The 16,356-nt window shown below is 29.8% G+C and overlaps 2 protein-coding genes across 9 annotated transcripts; both read right to left on the reverse strand.

Moving 5' to 3' along the window:
- Positions 1–1,379: 1,379 nt before the first annotated feature.
- LOC114167190 (propionyl-CoA carboxylase) lies at positions 1,380–8,784 on the reverse strand. Of its 7 annotated transcripts, none has more exons than XM_028052194.2 (14): positions 8,644–8,784; positions 7,816–7,899; positions 7,509–7,710; positions 7,197–7,271; positions 6,938–7,039; positions 6,332–6,372; positions 5,535–5,648; positions 4,167–4,281; positions 3,871–4,061; positions 3,651–3,767; positions 3,497–3,577; positions 3,111–3,349; positions 2,635–2,674; positions 1,380–2,229 (listed from the first exon to the last, which is right to left on the reverse strand). In XM_028052194.2, exons 1-14 carry the CDS (start codon positions 8,767–8,769, stop codon positions 1,654–1,656), a joined length of 2,103 nt encoding a protein of 700 aa, XP_027907995.2. In that variant the 5' UTR covers positions 8,770–8,784; the 3' UTR covers positions 1,380–1,653. The 7 variants fall into 7 exon arrangements, with proteins under 7 accessions (XP_027907995.2, XP_027907991.2, XP_027907997.2 ...); XM_028052190.2 differs by having other exon boundaries at positions 7,816–7,908; positions 8,644–8,766; XM_028052196.2 differs by having other exon boundaries at positions 7,816–7,892; positions 8,644–8,764.
- Positions 8,785–10,296: 1,512 nt separating this feature from the next.
- On the reverse strand, positions 10,297–16,156 carry LOC114166088 (uncharacterized). Of its 2 annotated transcripts, none has more exons than XM_028050748.2 (6): positions 15,828–16,156; positions 14,253–14,800; positions 12,147–12,339; positions 11,989–12,053; positions 11,692–11,902; positions 10,297–11,066 (listed from the first exon to the last, which is right to left on the reverse strand). In XM_028050748.2, exons 1-6 carry the CDS (start codon positions 15,984–15,986, stop codon positions 10,704–10,706), a joined length of 1,539 nt encoding a protein of 512 aa, XP_027906549.2. In that variant the 5' UTR covers positions 15,987–16,156; the 3' UTR covers positions 10,297–10,703. The 2 variants fall into 2 exon arrangements, with proteins under 2 accessions (XP_027906549.2, XP_085523855.1); XM_085667729.1 differs by having other exon boundaries at positions 14,253–14,784; positions 15,828–15,962.
- Positions 16,157–16,356: the final 200 nt, after the last annotated feature.

Here is a 16,356-nt window from a genome sequence, read left to right on the forward strand (position 1 = left end):
TTCCTCCCCCTGGAATTGTAAACTGTAATTTAAACTGTATTTATTTATTAAAGAAATAATTATGGATTCTGTGAATTAATATAGAGCTAGGTTAAAATAACTTTTGATTAGCGAAAGTCATGTTCCACTTATATAATGTGTGAATTATATCCAGTAAAGAAAATTATAGAATTGAGTATGTAGTAAAATTGTACAAATAATGAATTCTTAAAGTAAAATTGTTCCATAGTTCCTTAAATAATAAAAATAAAATGGAAATCATTAATTTTTTTTTTCTTATACATCTTCTCTTTTTTCTTATAAAATGGAAATCATGCTTTAAACAATTTGTATAAGAGATTTTAGTATTATTTAACTCAACTTTATAAATCTTCATTCTTATATACTAGCATAAACACAGACATTATCGCGCCTGTGTATATGATTTCTTAAATATGCGTGATATTATATCAGTAGGTAATAATATTGTGATATTAATAAGTTAATATATAAACTAAAATTATATTTATTAAAAATAAAGTGAAATATATTAGAATATATGACAGAATAATCATTGATAAATAAAGAAAAAAGGGAAGAATGAGATATAACCGATTTTAGAAAAAACCTGTAAAAGTAACGATCAATTTTTAAAAATTTAATAAATTATTATATTTAAAGGGTAAAATTGGTATTTTAAAATGTAAACACAAAAAGAAAAATCTCCTTTATATATTGTTATAGATTACTCAACTCAATCTAATAATAGGTTTCAAACTCACTTAAATTCATCTTATTAGTTCAAGTGTAATTTGTTTCTTACTCAAACTTCTGCCGGTGCTCTTCTTAGTACATTTTTGTATCCTTTCAACTAACTTTTTTCTAATTTTTCAAGTTTCTGTTTTGCCCAAAATATTTTCTTCAGTGTTTTGTCTCCTTACATGAATTGTATTTTCAAATTCAGTATTAATAATAACAATATTTATCAACAATTATACTTAAGTAGGTATTGAAAGGATTGCTTGTATATGTGTTTGAACAAGGGTATTAATGAGGATTTTGTTAGCATTGCTAAGAAACCTATACTTTAACAATAAAGATGTTCTTGTTAATAAAAATGCAATACTGTCTTCATTTCTTTTCTTTTACTTTCTTTACAAACAAACAAGAGAAAAAAATATTTTATTATCTTTTATTTTAATTTTTTTTCTATTGACGAACTTAAAAAATTATTTAAGTTTCTACTTCTGTGGTTTCTTTGGACTTGTTCGCCTAAATTAAACATATCATTAAATCTGTATAAAAATTTCATATTATTAGGAATCCAAATATAAATGTGAATTTCACATGAGATAGAAAGAAGAAAGTTGAACAATAATAAGAAAAAAACAAAATCATCGTCTTAAAAGTTTTAATAAAAAATTATATTATAATTTCTTATACACATTATTCATAGGTCATGGTGACAATATAAAGTATCCAACTACAACAAAGTCTTATTCTACTAGATAAATCAGAAGTCTGTGAAGAGATTAAAGAGCATAAAATTATGAAAAAACTAGAGTCCTACTTCAATTAAAGCAGTTAAAAGCTTCAATATTTTATCACTTATTTTCCAATGTTCAATTTCAGTCCAATCATGAGACCATTACCACATAGTAGTGAATCAAGCAATCAAGGAGGTAGCACAACTTGTTGACACAGTATGAGATCTGAAATGGTCTTTCCATGCCTATCAATTCTCCGAGAACAGTTGACACCACCATCCAGGATGTTCCTGACAACAATGTTCAATGACTGGATTCCTTTGACTTCATATATCTCCACTGTAACATTTTCATTGATTCTCTTGTCTGTTTGATTTCTTGCATCTTGATCAGAAGAAAGAGACAAATCCAGAAGATGGGAGACCACTGATTTTACCCACTGAGATGTAATAATTTGTTTCAACCTCTTATAATCAGGAGGAAAATGTGGGATGAGGGAAAAATTTATGTCATTTCCTTTATCTCCAGCTCTGCTATGTGCTACCTTGTAAAGTGGAATCTTTTGGCCAGATGGAGCAGGTGAATTTGAGCAACTACTACCAAGGAAAGCAAATTCTGAAGAGGATTTGTCAATTTCAGCTTGTAGTTTTGCTGCCACTGTCAATGTGTGCCTCAGATTGTGTTCAGGATTAACCACTTTATTTGACTCACTCACTGTGTTCCTCTTTACCCCAGTTCGCCAGAAAACTTCTTCACGCTTAACCTGAAAATAAATCTAGCTATGATGAATAGTTCTAGGATAAGGGTTAATGAATTTTGCAGTAAGACTAAATCACTAGCACTGCAACTAAACTAAACGTCTTCATGACACAACAAGTTTCATTGAACGTTCAAGTTTATTGTCTGACTTCAGCAGTTCAGAAGGAACTCTTCAGTAAAATGAAATGCTACATTTCTCATTCCCATTTTTACAAATAATTTCCTAGTTCTCATTCCTCAAAGTATAATGTTGATTGAACAACTAAGCCTTATTCCATTGAAAAGGACTTTTCTACAAATTATTTTACTGAAAATTTGGTGTTTGATGTTTAAGTATAGTCCTAGTACATGCATGCATGTACATCACTGTGAGTAAATCCATGAGAGAGTAAGGGGGAGGAGAGTATACCAAATGTTTTTCTAGAAGATTCTCCTTCTTATATCCAGTACTGCATTTAAATAAAAGATACGTCAACGTCACTAAAGATCTACTGCAGAAGTAATGCTGTGTATCAAATATAACAGCCTTCAAAACAAAAACGAAGAACCAATATGCAGATAACTAGTACATGGACATCATAGCTAGCTCTTCAAAGTTTAACAACCTAGTTTCAACTTTTTGTTCCAACTCCATTCACAATCGATGTTTTCCAAGTCTTGATTATCAAGTTTGTTTAATAACATTGCAATTCTAATACAATGTGCAGACTCTGATAATCAAAGCAATGTGAAGAACAATTTTGATAAAATTACAGTTTCACCAGCAATCATCAAATAAGAAGAACATTGGTTGTCAATTCAACAGTTATAATCCTACACTGCAAAAATTGGCCATTAATAATTTCAATGAAATGAATGCAGAAGCAAATTTTCAGTAAAATCTACCTGATACCACCGCCACCAGCTGGTCCATTTGTATACAATGCTATAAATTCTCTGGTAAATTGGAGGGCTTGTTCCTTCTGCTCAAAAAGGCCATCCATGCGTAGCCTGATATCTTCACTGGTTCTTTGTGACCGCTCATTTCCATTGCTGCTGGTAGCTTTAAGACTATCAAACCCAATTATATAAGAAAGTATACGGTGATTAAGACCAGGATATATTTCTTCCATCCATGATCTAACCTAATTAAGCATGTGAAGAGACCAATATTAATTGATAGTAATAGATGTACTTATAAGTCTTATCAAGCAGTAGAATCAACCGAAATTATAAAAAAAAATAAAGCTAGATCACTGATCTAAGTATTCCTTATAAGTTTTTAAACGTACCAGATATTCTGCTGCTTTAGCACGTTTAACACATTCATAGCCTCCATAAGATATCTCTCCCCATCCTTTCCATCCACAATCCTGCAAAAAGTATTTGAAGCATCAATGTAAAGGTAGATTCGGCGAATCAACAGCGAATGATTCAGATATGTACCTGGGGAACCAGCTGCAAAAGTTTATCTGGAACTGATACAGTAGATGGTTTCGCCCCAAGACAGAGAACTCTAGAGCTTGATAATGTACTGAAAGAAACATCCTGAAAATTAATCACCTGTTGAAGAACATAGTGAGTTCTTTTATCTATCTTTTTTGTTGTATATTCTACCATCTAGTGATATAAATGTCCAGTGCTTCACAACTAACATTTAGCTTACCACATCAGGGGTTACATAAGCCTCGGGGTCTCCAACCTCATACAATAATTGTTCCGCACATGTACTGAAATTTAAAACTCCCCCACTGCCTTCGGCCTTTGCTACAGATACTTGGCCATCAAAACAGATTTCAGCAAATGGAAGTGATAAATCCAGTAGTTGCTGGAAGGACATATCTCGGTACTGGTCTCCTAAACCAAACAAGATAACGTTTAAAGAGTATCATCTCATTCACACCACCTATCCTCAAATATTTTATCTCAAACCAAGGGTAGAGATAAGCTATATTAGCAGACCTGGATGCATGAAATATCCTCCTGTGAGTTGGCAACCACATTCTAGAAGATGGCCAGCCAGAGAACCTTGAGCTAGATGATCTAATTCATCCCAGTTCCATCCTAGTTCATAAACCTACTCATTCACCAGTTTGAACCTTCAGAATTATGTTCCATACTAAGTTACAAATGACTGAATAATATAATTCAAAAGTGTAAGAGATTGAGAATGAACAGCTAATACAATATCTTTAATTATAGAATACTTATGATTCTATCTTTGTTTGCTAGCATAGAATATTTGTCACATTATAAAAAAATGTAATATGTTCTGTAAAAAAAGTCTAGAACTTTTCTGAAATAAATATTAATTAATGTGAAAATTTTTAACAACGGGATAATAAGTTATTTTTCTGTTTTCACTATGTTACTTTTTTTATCAGTGTCTTTAGCTACTTCAACAAAATCTACCTGTCATATACCAAATTTTCAAAATTCCTTAAGCTGTCAGGGGATGAAATATGATTTTCTTTTTATCAGCGGGGATGAAGTATGAATAAGGTCTAGCATGTCACCTCTCACAAGGATGTTTAGGGAATCCATCATGGACAATCAATACTGCTATGTGCTAAAGTTCAACTTTTACATGGAAGAATGGGAGTGACAAAGGTTGATATCTAAAAATCACAGGGTCGTATAGGATTTCATACCGTGCGAATTGTCAACTCTATCAATAGCTTCAGTTAATGAGCATAAAAAGTTTTAGTCAGCAATGTATGTTACTCAGAAAATCCAATGAGTAGTGACTCTTGATCCAGGGATAGAATTGATGAAAATCACATTCCATGAATAGTTCTTTAATGACTTAAATATAGTTCAACAAATTATTCTCCTTATCTTTCAAGGAAAAAATTGGGGGAGATGTTTCATAGACGTATTAGAACAGGACAGAACAGATGAGTTTTACTTTATGTTTGGTATATATATTTGAAAAAAAGAGAACAGTACATGATACTAAAAGGAGGTACATTTTGGTTCCACTAAAAAGAATAAAAATGAAAAGAAAAAACAGTGACTACATCATGCTATCTTTGTATTGAAAGAAAGATAAAGAGATGACTCCATGTGCTGTGATTAATCATTAGGATCTCACTCTAAGAGAAGCAGAGCGAAGTACTTTTTGAAGAGTTATCCTAAGCATACAGAAGTTGATGGTGTTATCTAACTCTACTGACTTCCTTAAAATAAAGAATCAAGCATCAAATTAAACTATATAAATTTCCCTATAACTTGTGAAAAACAATATTGTCCATAATGAAGAATGAATTCAGTCACTAAAAAGCAAGTATTGATTATGATGGGAAATGTAAAGGAAATAACAGATCATACCATAGGCGCTAGAAATAAAGCAGCATCTGCAATTCTTGAAGTAATTATTACATTTGGTTGGTACTTTTCAAGGCAACGAACAATGGGAGCAGCTCCCAAGTATGTGCTGATACCCTTTGCAAATTATAGCCAAATTTAACATTCACATTAACAGAAGTGTGATAAAGTGAAGAAAAAATGCGTGGATAACTAAATTTGATCAGATTATGCTCATTAACATATTCAAAATACGGACAAAGTGAAATATATTGGTCCCTTTACTTAGTTCAATAAGTAAATCAGAATGCAGCCTTATAAGTCTAGAACTGAAGAAAAATTACAGAAGGAATCAGTAATATCAAATGGCCTCCTCTTTATGACATTTGTAACAAGTTTAACACATATAATACATATGTTTTGGCTTGAAGGAGAGTGTTAAAGATATGACTTTATTATATTAAATAAGGAAATATCTTAGCAAATATTTCTCATTATTAATTATTGATTTTGTTCCTTGTTATTATGTCTCCTCTTTGTTATAAATAAGAATATTCATGTGTACACAACACATTTACAAATAATCCTTTCAATAGTTTGTTTGGGTTGTTTGAATAGGAATTCAAACACACCCGAAGTAGGTAGTCAAAAAAAGGGCTAAAAACTACACTTGTCACATTTGGTGCAGGCAGGTGGTTAGTTGGTGAATGATTTCTCACAAATTAGTTGGGAATATATCACCAAATTAAAAAAAAAACAGAGTTAATTAGAGAATGGCTTTATATGTGAACACAAACAGCCTCGTGAGAAAATATTCTTACTCCATCCATGAAATATGATTTTGCTGGTGAAAATCCTGAACCTGAAAGATTGTGTATGCATGTATGTATAAGTCGTGAAACTAAGTACAGAGACTAATTAAATTAAAAAAAAATCCAAAATTTTAATTTGTTTTTTAATATATAAATATATTAAAAGGTGGAAGAACAGTACAACCAGATGCACCAACAATTTCAGAAAAGCACCCGGTAAAGAGCTAAGACTAGGAAAAACATTGGAAAGTAAAAACATATGCCTTTTTAATCTTAATTTAAGAGTAAATAAATATAGAGCTTATAATGTTAATAACTATCATTCTGTTAGCCAGAAAAATCTCCTTATTAGAACACTCCAACTGTTTGTTTATACATTAGATAGAAGTAGCACTCTCGATGTCATCCAATTACAGCAAATCAACCTTTCTAGGCGAACAAGATTTACCAAAGGTAAGATCTCCGAACATAAAAGTAAAATGAGAAAAATAAATTGTAAGGAGGTTAAAAACTTGATGTATGAGACAAATAAATTGAATAGCTGAAATTCAAACATTCATTTAAAATTTGACAACAAAATAAGCTAAAGTAAAGTTTACAGGAAAATCCAAATACCTATATTAGTGACAGACACCTCATGAGCCACAGCAACAGAAACACTGAGACCCAAGCTGTCAGCAATTTCTAAGACCTTGTGTTGAGCACCCAGAGGATCCACTGTTAAAAACAAAGAGTAAGCGAAGTTGGAGAAAGAAAAAAGAAGAAGCAAGAAGTCATATATATTAATACTAATATCAATGTTGAACAACTATCTTTGGACAATCAATAGATATTGTCATTCATTTCATCAGATGCAGCATCAGAAAATACTTACTTGCACCCATATTGGTAATTATGCAAGTTCCTCTTTCCAAAGCCAGAGGCAGCAGCACACGCATCCAGTTAGAAACTGCAGAAAAAATTTACAAATGTCAAAAGTAGAATAAGATTGGAAAAAACACAAGAGCAAGATTTTTTAATAATATAAATTTAAGTTTCCTGTCTAAAACATAACTGGGACTTAGTTACACACCTTAAAAAAAACTTAAGAATTGGAATATAGCACCCTAGATAGTACTATTTGAGACTTGGTAGATATAGACCAAATAATGAAACTTAACAATTTATTTGGACAGGAAACACATACTCTGAGAATCGTAACCATCACCACCAGACATCATGATTTGATAACGATCAACTAGAGTCCGTTCAGCCAGGCATTCCAGAACCAGATAGTTTAGTTCTTGAACTCTTTGAAGCAGCTTAAGAGCAGCCGAAGGCCTGTCACCACCAAACCCTGCTCCACAGCCAATGTAAACCTTATCCCTTCGCCTTTGAGGATTACTTCTCTGTAATGCAAAATCAACACAGTTAATCACCTCACTAGCTATGATGCTGCATTTGAGACAGTAACCACAAAAAAGATAAGCAAAGGTAAGGAGTAATAAGACAACCAGCTTGATTAAACAGTTATGGATCTCTTCTTCATCCTGGGGTTCCATCACTTCAAGGTCCTCTTGCACCCCTGATTCTGCTAGCTAAAACGACTAACCAAATGAAAAAGAAAAGAATCCAAGAGCCCTTTTATATAGAGAGAAAGAATCCAAATAAAATGCTATACAAAAAAGTCCAAAAAGACATTTTCATTCTTGAGAAAGGAATTCTAGATAACTTTTCTGAATCAATTCCATTCGAATACAAGTATGAGAAGTTGGCACGTTTGAACTTCAGAAAGATGGTGTGAACTATTCATCAAACACCTTAAATTCAAACCAGTTTCACCAGCTTCTTCTCGTTTTTTCTCTTTTGAATATGATTGAACAATAACATCAAATTCAAACCAAAATATAATCAACAGTAGGCTACCGTAATGATACACCATACATCAAATTAAGATTTTTTTTTTTTCAACCGTCACAAGAGTACTGTACTCGTATCCCACTACAAGGATAGCATGAACAAACAAATCAAACTTGACACTTGAACCATGGATTGAAATCAAAACTTGTACTAACCATAACCCCACAGAGAGATGGCACAGAGCTACAAGTAACTTAGCATACTATTTCCAATTCAATGAGAGAAAATGTGAGATGAAATAATTATATCACGACATGCAGAAGAGACATTTTTCATGTAGCTCAGATTCAGCATATACATAAGTTCACAATCACATGCCCACTTACAAATGAAGGAAAAATTGATAATGATTGTGCAACATCCACTCAACAATGTCAAAATATGAAGAACAGGATTGATGGGTATGAGAAAAGGAACCGAACCAGATTGAAATCCACTAGTGAAAAGTGATAATCAGAATAAGATGGTGGTGTTAGTTCTTCCAATAAGGACCCACCAAACCCAGGCTTAACTACTCTAGGTAACGTTGGTACAATGGTTCCGTGCATCAATTGACAAATAAATAATGAATCATATTTTAGTACCAACACTTTGCCAGCATGTTTGGATAAGATTGAAGTTGAGAGAAAATAATTTTAATAAGACTAATATACAAGTAATGTACAAACATTTTTAACTTTGGGATAAAATGTTTGTACAATAGTTTTGGATACAATATTTATTAAATATAATCATTTATTGTAAAAATAATATGAAGAGCTATTTTTAAAATATAATATATTTAATAAATTAAGTTGCTAAATTATTCACTATTAAAAAATATATATTTTCTGTCAATTCTTTTTTTGAAATTTTATTAATAAATACTTACATATTTTATTATGAATAATTATTTTCAAGAAATTTTTATCATTTTTTTTAAAAAAATATTCTGTATAAAATATTTTTTATAAAAAATTTTGTATAAAATACTTACGACGTTTATAATTTTGTAAGAAATTATTACAAACAAATTATCTCTCAACTAAAATTCGTTGAATAAAACAGTTTTTCCCGGTAAATTTTATAACAAATTTACTGAAAAAATTCACAAAATATTAAAAATTCTATTAGTGATTAAAGTAATAAAATATTATGAAAAATTTATTTGCTAGAGATATGTACTCTAAACTTTACAACTATTACTTTTAATCATATTATAAAATATTTTGAAATTTCAACTATATATATATATATATATATATATATAAATTGACACAAATATAAAATATCTTACTTTGTAATATTTAATTATTATTTAAGATACATTATTACGAGTTATTTTAACTTAAATATACATTTAAAATGTTTTATTTTTAATTATATTATTCATAAAATATATTTCAAATAAATTTAATTATATGTATATGAATACAATTTAAAAAATATGATTTTTTTTTTATATATATTAACAAGTTTAAAAATGTAATATTGAAAAGGTAAACATCTCATTCTCTTCTTTTTATTTATAGGTTAACAATAAATAAATATATATATATATATATATATATATATAAGTAAATATTTCATTTGGCCGTACAGCATTCGCTGAATAATATATAGTTTCTTATAAATTGTACGTACCTAAGAAACAACAAATTAAAATGCTTGATTGATTCAGCCAACTTTTAGAATAAGCCTTGCAAAATGATCAGTCTAAAATTGATTTATAACTAAACAAATATTGCAAATTATTATTATGATTATTCTACATAAAACTCATTTTAATATTGATATTACTAACATGAATATTTAATTTAATTGCATGAGACGTGCAATTAACACAAATATTAGGAATTAAATTTACAATTTGGTTGATGTATAATAAAATGAAAAAATATTCAATCACTAAAATGTCGTTGTCTTTGTAATTTTGTACCTGTTCTTAGTTTTGTTGTTATAAATTGTGTAACCACTATTAAAACAAAATTTGTAAAGTTTTATTTCACTTTCACCTTTTCACTTCTATTCAAATTTCAAGCTTTACTCTTATTCGACTTCTTCACCATGCCAAAACACAATAAGATACATAAGAGCAGAAAGAACAGTAAATTATTTCATTTAGTGCTTTATATCAAACAAGTCTCTTACAAATTGGAGGCAATTATAATTACATTAATCATTAAGCTTTATTCAGAAGAAAATCAAAGAAGAAGAATGAGAACAAATATGAATGTGGTAAGAGAGTATATTTGAATTCTCTACTGAGATTTTGGTCATTCTCTCAGTTGTCATTTTAAAATATATTCATAGATATTGATTTTAATGTTGTAAAATACATTAAAATATGTATTAATATCTTAATATCAATGTGTTTTGAAAGTTCAGCCGAGAAATAATACTAAAAATTCAGTAGAGAATTTAGACTCGGATAAAATGATATTTGTCAGATGAAGAGTAAAATAAAACATGACAAAATCTTGTCATGAGCACAATGTGTATACTATTGTACCTTCTTTTTACTCTCCCAATATTCATCTTCCCAAATTTCTACCTGTCTTGTTGAATTAGCTTTTCTGTCTAGAAATTGTTGTAGGCTTGTAGCATCATATGGAGGAGGAATAGTGCATGGATTTGAATGACTAGGAAACTTCACCATTGAATCTTCCATGAACCTTCTCTCTGTACCATTTAAAGCACATGCCATTGTTTCAGGACAATACTCCACAGCTTTTGGAGGTATAACTGGTTTGAACTTCAGGAGCTTTGCATATTCATTTAGCAGATGAAACATGTAATCATACACATGATCCATGTCCATGTCCTCATGAATGAATTTGCTTGCAGCCTCCCCCATTGCCTGTGCCTGCAAATTTCAGTTATGTTAAGACACATAGTTTTGTGTACAATAGAATGAGAAATTTTTCATCATTCAATATTCTATCTATATAGAAAAGTGTGCAGTTTTGTTTAGAAAAATTGTCATATTATGTTGATCACATTAGAAAATTATCTCTTTTATCACAGAGACACTCACAAATAATTGTATAAATAAAATTACACAATAAATTTAGAATGGTTTAACACCTAAATTTTCTAGACAAAACTACAAACTTATTTCTACAATTTTTCTAAACAAAACTGCACACTTTTCTATATAATTATTTTTGTACAAAATTGTAAATTTTTCAAGGATGGACAATTGTCTCAGTTTTTTATACATCCCATATACTTATTAAGATATGCTGGAAATTTAAGTGTGAGAGTAAATATGAGAAAATCGAGTATCATATAAGAACGAATATCTATAAAGTTATTGTTCTAAAATTTTGAGTTAACAGTAGTATCAATTTCTTATGTGTGAGAGTTTGTCTTATGTCTCATTGACATTGTATCTTCTTAGTGATCCTCTCTCTCGAAATATCCAACAAAATATGACGACAAAATAGCTTTCCAATCAATTTTATTATAAAGTGAGAGTGAGAGAGTACCTTGTCGGTGTGATTGTTGCCCCATTCGACGGCAAACTTAAGAGAAGAGCACTTGGTGTTGTCTCTGATGGGCCAATAGTGCTCCAATGGCACCATGCCTCGGATAAAAAAATCATGGAAGCGAGACCTAACATACAAGTTTGTAGAATCGCATGCCAAAATATACTTTTCACTCACAGACCAAGCCCAACCTTCTACATAAATTTTATACCTGTGTCACCACCATTGCACACATCATTAACATAGATTTCACATAACAATTTTATCAGAATGTCAGTCACAGAGTTTGAATCTTACCTATGTGTGCATTGGTCCCCTAAGTTGGATTGTTTGAACCCTTGTTGGGATTCTTGATCCCAATCCTGTGACCAAAACAAAAACATGTAATAAAAATACAAATCTTCCTTTTTGAAATGAATTACAGAGCAAAAAAATGGTGAAAAAGTGGGAAAAACCTGTATGTATAGGCGAGTGTTCCAGTCATCTTTGTCTGTGAGATTGCATGTCATAAGGTTTTTCCTAGTTGGAGTCACATTAGGGTTACCCTTCCAATACGCATATGGCACTCTTTCTTTCCACTTGGTTTTCTTGTTCCCATTTTTTATATCTTCTAGCACATATTTCCATGGCTTTATGTTTATCTCAGCCCTGTTATAACAAAATCCTAATTACAGTTCTTGTATATGAAAAATAATATTTTAATGACCAAATTTTAATTTTCTTTCACAAAATTTTAATAATCCTTTTCACAATTTTAAAAAATATTTTTTAAATATTTTTTATTTTATTTTTTCATTTTAAAATCATATCACTTCAAATTATAAGAAAAAATTGTTCGAAAAAAATTATCCTGATACCATTTGTAGAAAAAAATGTAAGCTTTCTCCTTACACCTTCGTAAGTTTCTTCTTGCATCCCATATAAAAAAAAACACTTCCCTGTCTTGTTCTTCTTTTGGTGCAATTCAAAAATAAAAATATTTTGATATTGTGGAATCAAAAGATTTCCGAATTATATGATTCAAAAGATTCATGAATTCTATAATTTAAAAGTTCAAAGTAATTTTTGAATTTGTCATTTTTTTTTCTAAAAAAATACTTCTTATGTAATCCAAAAATTAAAATATTTTTTAAATTTTAATTTATAATTTATAATTTATGTAACTTAGGAGCTTCTTTTTTTTAAATTATGTCTAAATTACATAATTACAAAGTCATTTTTAACTTTCAGTTATAGAATTTGAATGTATAATCTGAAAAGGACAAAATAATGGAAAATTATTTTAGTATAAAAACACTGAAGGAAAGTTATGGGGGTGCAAGAAAAAAGCTGTAAAATGGTATTTAAGTTCGAAGACAATTCTATTATACTGTTTTAATTAATTTTATATTTTATTCACCTTTATGAACATCATTTATGTTTTACTAAGTAAATATATATATATATATATATATATATATATATATATACTTTTTTATTTGAATAGTTTCTTTTTTTTTCTCTTTTTTCTAATTTTAAAATATAATTAAAAGATGTATTCGCATAAGATGATCATTAAATAATGAGTCTATTTGTTTCTAATTAAAAACAATTGTCAAAAACAAAAATTGTTTCTTTATCTACATTTTAAAATAAAATTACCTAAATATGTAAAATTATTAATAGTACGTGATTATTTTATCAAAAAGGTTTTGTTTCTTAAAGAAAATAAACAAACAGACCTAATAAAAAAGACGCCACTTATAAGATCCAAAGATTTAAAAAATAAAGGTTTAATATTTCCTTTTTACTAATCAAGATTTTTTTCTTTTACTATTTAAAACGCTTTGAATTTGATTTTATTAATTTTTAACACAAGTTAATATAACCTATATGTGAAATTAATGGTAATAATATTATGTCAGTAATACAATGACATATCATGTCAATCCTAATACCATTTAATCACTCGATTTGCTTAAAAAAATTAAAACTTTATGCAAACATTAAACTATGTACACGTTACATTAAGTATAAAGTGGTAAGAAAAAAATAAAAAGAAAATTTGCAATAGCATAAGAAAAAAAGTTATTGAGAAAAAAATAAAGAAAGGAAGAAAATAAAAATTGGACTAAATATGTTTTTCTTCCTTTAAGTTTTATTGAATTTTGGAATTAGTCTCTTCTTAAAACTTTATATCAATTTAGTTCTTCATCTTTAGAAATGTATGGATTTAATCATTCTTACCAAATTTTGATATTTTAAACATATTTTATGATAATATTTTATTTAACATTGAAGTGAAAATGTGTTAAACGGTGTAAACAATTCAAATATTATCATAAAATGCACTTTAAATATTATATAAACTTAATAAAATTTGGTTAAATAACTAAATTCATATATTTTAAAAATAAAGAATTAAATTGATAAAAATTTTGAAAAAAATTAATTTAAAATTTCAGCTAAATTTGAGAAACCAAATAAATATTTAATCCTAAAAAATTTGTATCATTTACTAAAACTAAATAAGATATTATTTTAATTAAAAAGAGGAAGAGAAATTGAGTTTTAACACGTACCATCCCCAAAAGGACCAATCAGGGAAGACGATATCAAAGCTCCACTGGTCCGAGCAATAGCGAAACAACGGTGGAGTAGCAGCATTTGGGCCTTCAAACCTTCCCTTCGGTATAACGGGCCTATCATCACAATCAAACAAGAGCTCCAGATCAGGAATTTTACCGGGATACACCCTCAGCAGTTGCATGATGCCCCACAAAGTGAACGCATCTCTGGTCTGGATCGACTTCTTATACTTCTCCACGTACACCCTCCCGTCCACGATCACTACCCTCATGTGTGCCGTTCTCCTTGCCCCCTCCACCATTTCCCTCGTGATCCCTCTCTCTCTCCATGCCTTCAGGTCCTCGTGGATCCATTTGAAGTACGAGGGGCACGTGCGGGCTGGGCCCGTGGGCTTATGCGACCTAGGGTAGTCTCTAGGGCACTCTTGTGGCACGTGTGGTGGGGTGCACCTAAGTGGGAACTCTTGTTCTTGGGCTTTCGGTATTGGCACGGGGGAGGGTTTCTTCTTCATTAGAATGGAAGCACCTGGAGAAAATGTCGACTTCAAAAAATAAAAAAAATCACCATGTTAGGATACTAGCCATTCAGAAACTTTTACCAACCATATAAATTTAATTAATAATCTAATTTCTATATTATGGTCTATAATTTATTTTTGTTTTTATTTTTTATTCAATTAAGTTTGTATATTTTTTTAAATAAAATCAAGACTCACAAATATTGAGACAAATAACAAGTGGGATGTGGAGGAGGTGACCTCAAGTGGGAGGAAGGAAAGAGATGGAGGGATGGATGGAATAGTACTTTTGAAAAAGAAAATAATAACAATATCCTAGGTTTAGGTCTCTTATTAAACAAGAAATTTTTTATTTAAAAAATATAGTAGTTCAATTGAGTAAAAATAATATAAGGACAAAAATAATTATAAATTTAAATGTATGAATTAAATTACTAATTAAGTTTAGGGCTTAAATTTCATTATTAAATGGCATCAAACTCGTGTATTCTTATAATGGATGTCTTATGAGAATAAATTACCGTATAAAAGTGAGGATACTTTCTTTATTAAACTAATCATGAGTTTTAGAATTAAATTCAATTTCTAATAATAATTATTCAAGCGACTAAAGTTTAGGAGAGTTGGAGTTAATTTTATGTGTTGTTGTTTTATTTTCTTTATTTATTTTTGTTGATTTATTTAGATGAAGACATATTATCTTTTCCTTAGGTTCTTACTAAGATAAATCATAATTTTTGTTATCTTAAAATTCTACAAACTGTGATTAATCTGTTTACACTTATGTTTAATTATCACCGACAAACATTCACATTAAAAACCACAAATTCTGAGCATGGAATTTGAAAAGATTGAAAATATCTAGATGCATGTGGTTTTAAATAATACTAAACTAGAATCCAATAGCATGTAAAAAAATTGAGTTTATAAGACTCCATATCTAAAACTCATTCAAAAATTTTCAAGCGCATCATCAATATCTCCATGCATGTGAGAAGAAACAAAAACCAGAAAAAGTTTTTGAATTTGCATGGTTTGAGAAGTGACTCACAGTAATGTTCCAGACAGTGAAAGCAAGGAAAGTGGCTGCAAAGAAAACCATGACAAACACCATTGTTCTGGATTTCCCCTTCTTCGACAACAAACTCATTTTCTGATTACTCGAACGCCCCCAGAAGAGTTTCAGATATGCCTCGTTGTCCTTCTCCATCTTCAAACACTGCTTCAATAATTAATCACTTTCAATTCAAGAAGCTTTTGAAGTTCTCTCTGTGTTTGATCATGGATTTTGAACAATGGTGTTTCTTCTCACAAACTGTGTTATTGGTTGGTTTCTGTAGCTATGTTTGATGGAGAGAGAGAGAGAGAGAGAGAGAGAGAGAGATGGTGTGTGTGGAAGAGGAAGCAAGAACCATTGGATGTATATCGAAATTGAAACACTTTCAACTAGTCAAAGTTTGAATTTTTGATGATTAAATAAATGCTATAATTAATATTATGTAAAGTTTTTACACACTATAAGAAAAGATTAACATGGCCAACAAATTAAGCAAGTTAATTATAAGAAAAGAAATATTAAA

Source organism: Vigna unguiculata, chromosome 10 (assembly GCF_037176805.1).
Source record: "Vigna unguiculata cultivar grain cowpea cultivar isolate G323 ecotype 2 chromosome 10, ASM3717680v1, whole genome shotgun sequence".
Lineage (NCBI taxonomy): Eukaryota > Viridiplantae > Streptophyta > Magnoliopsida > Fabales > Fabaceae > Vigna > Vigna unguiculata.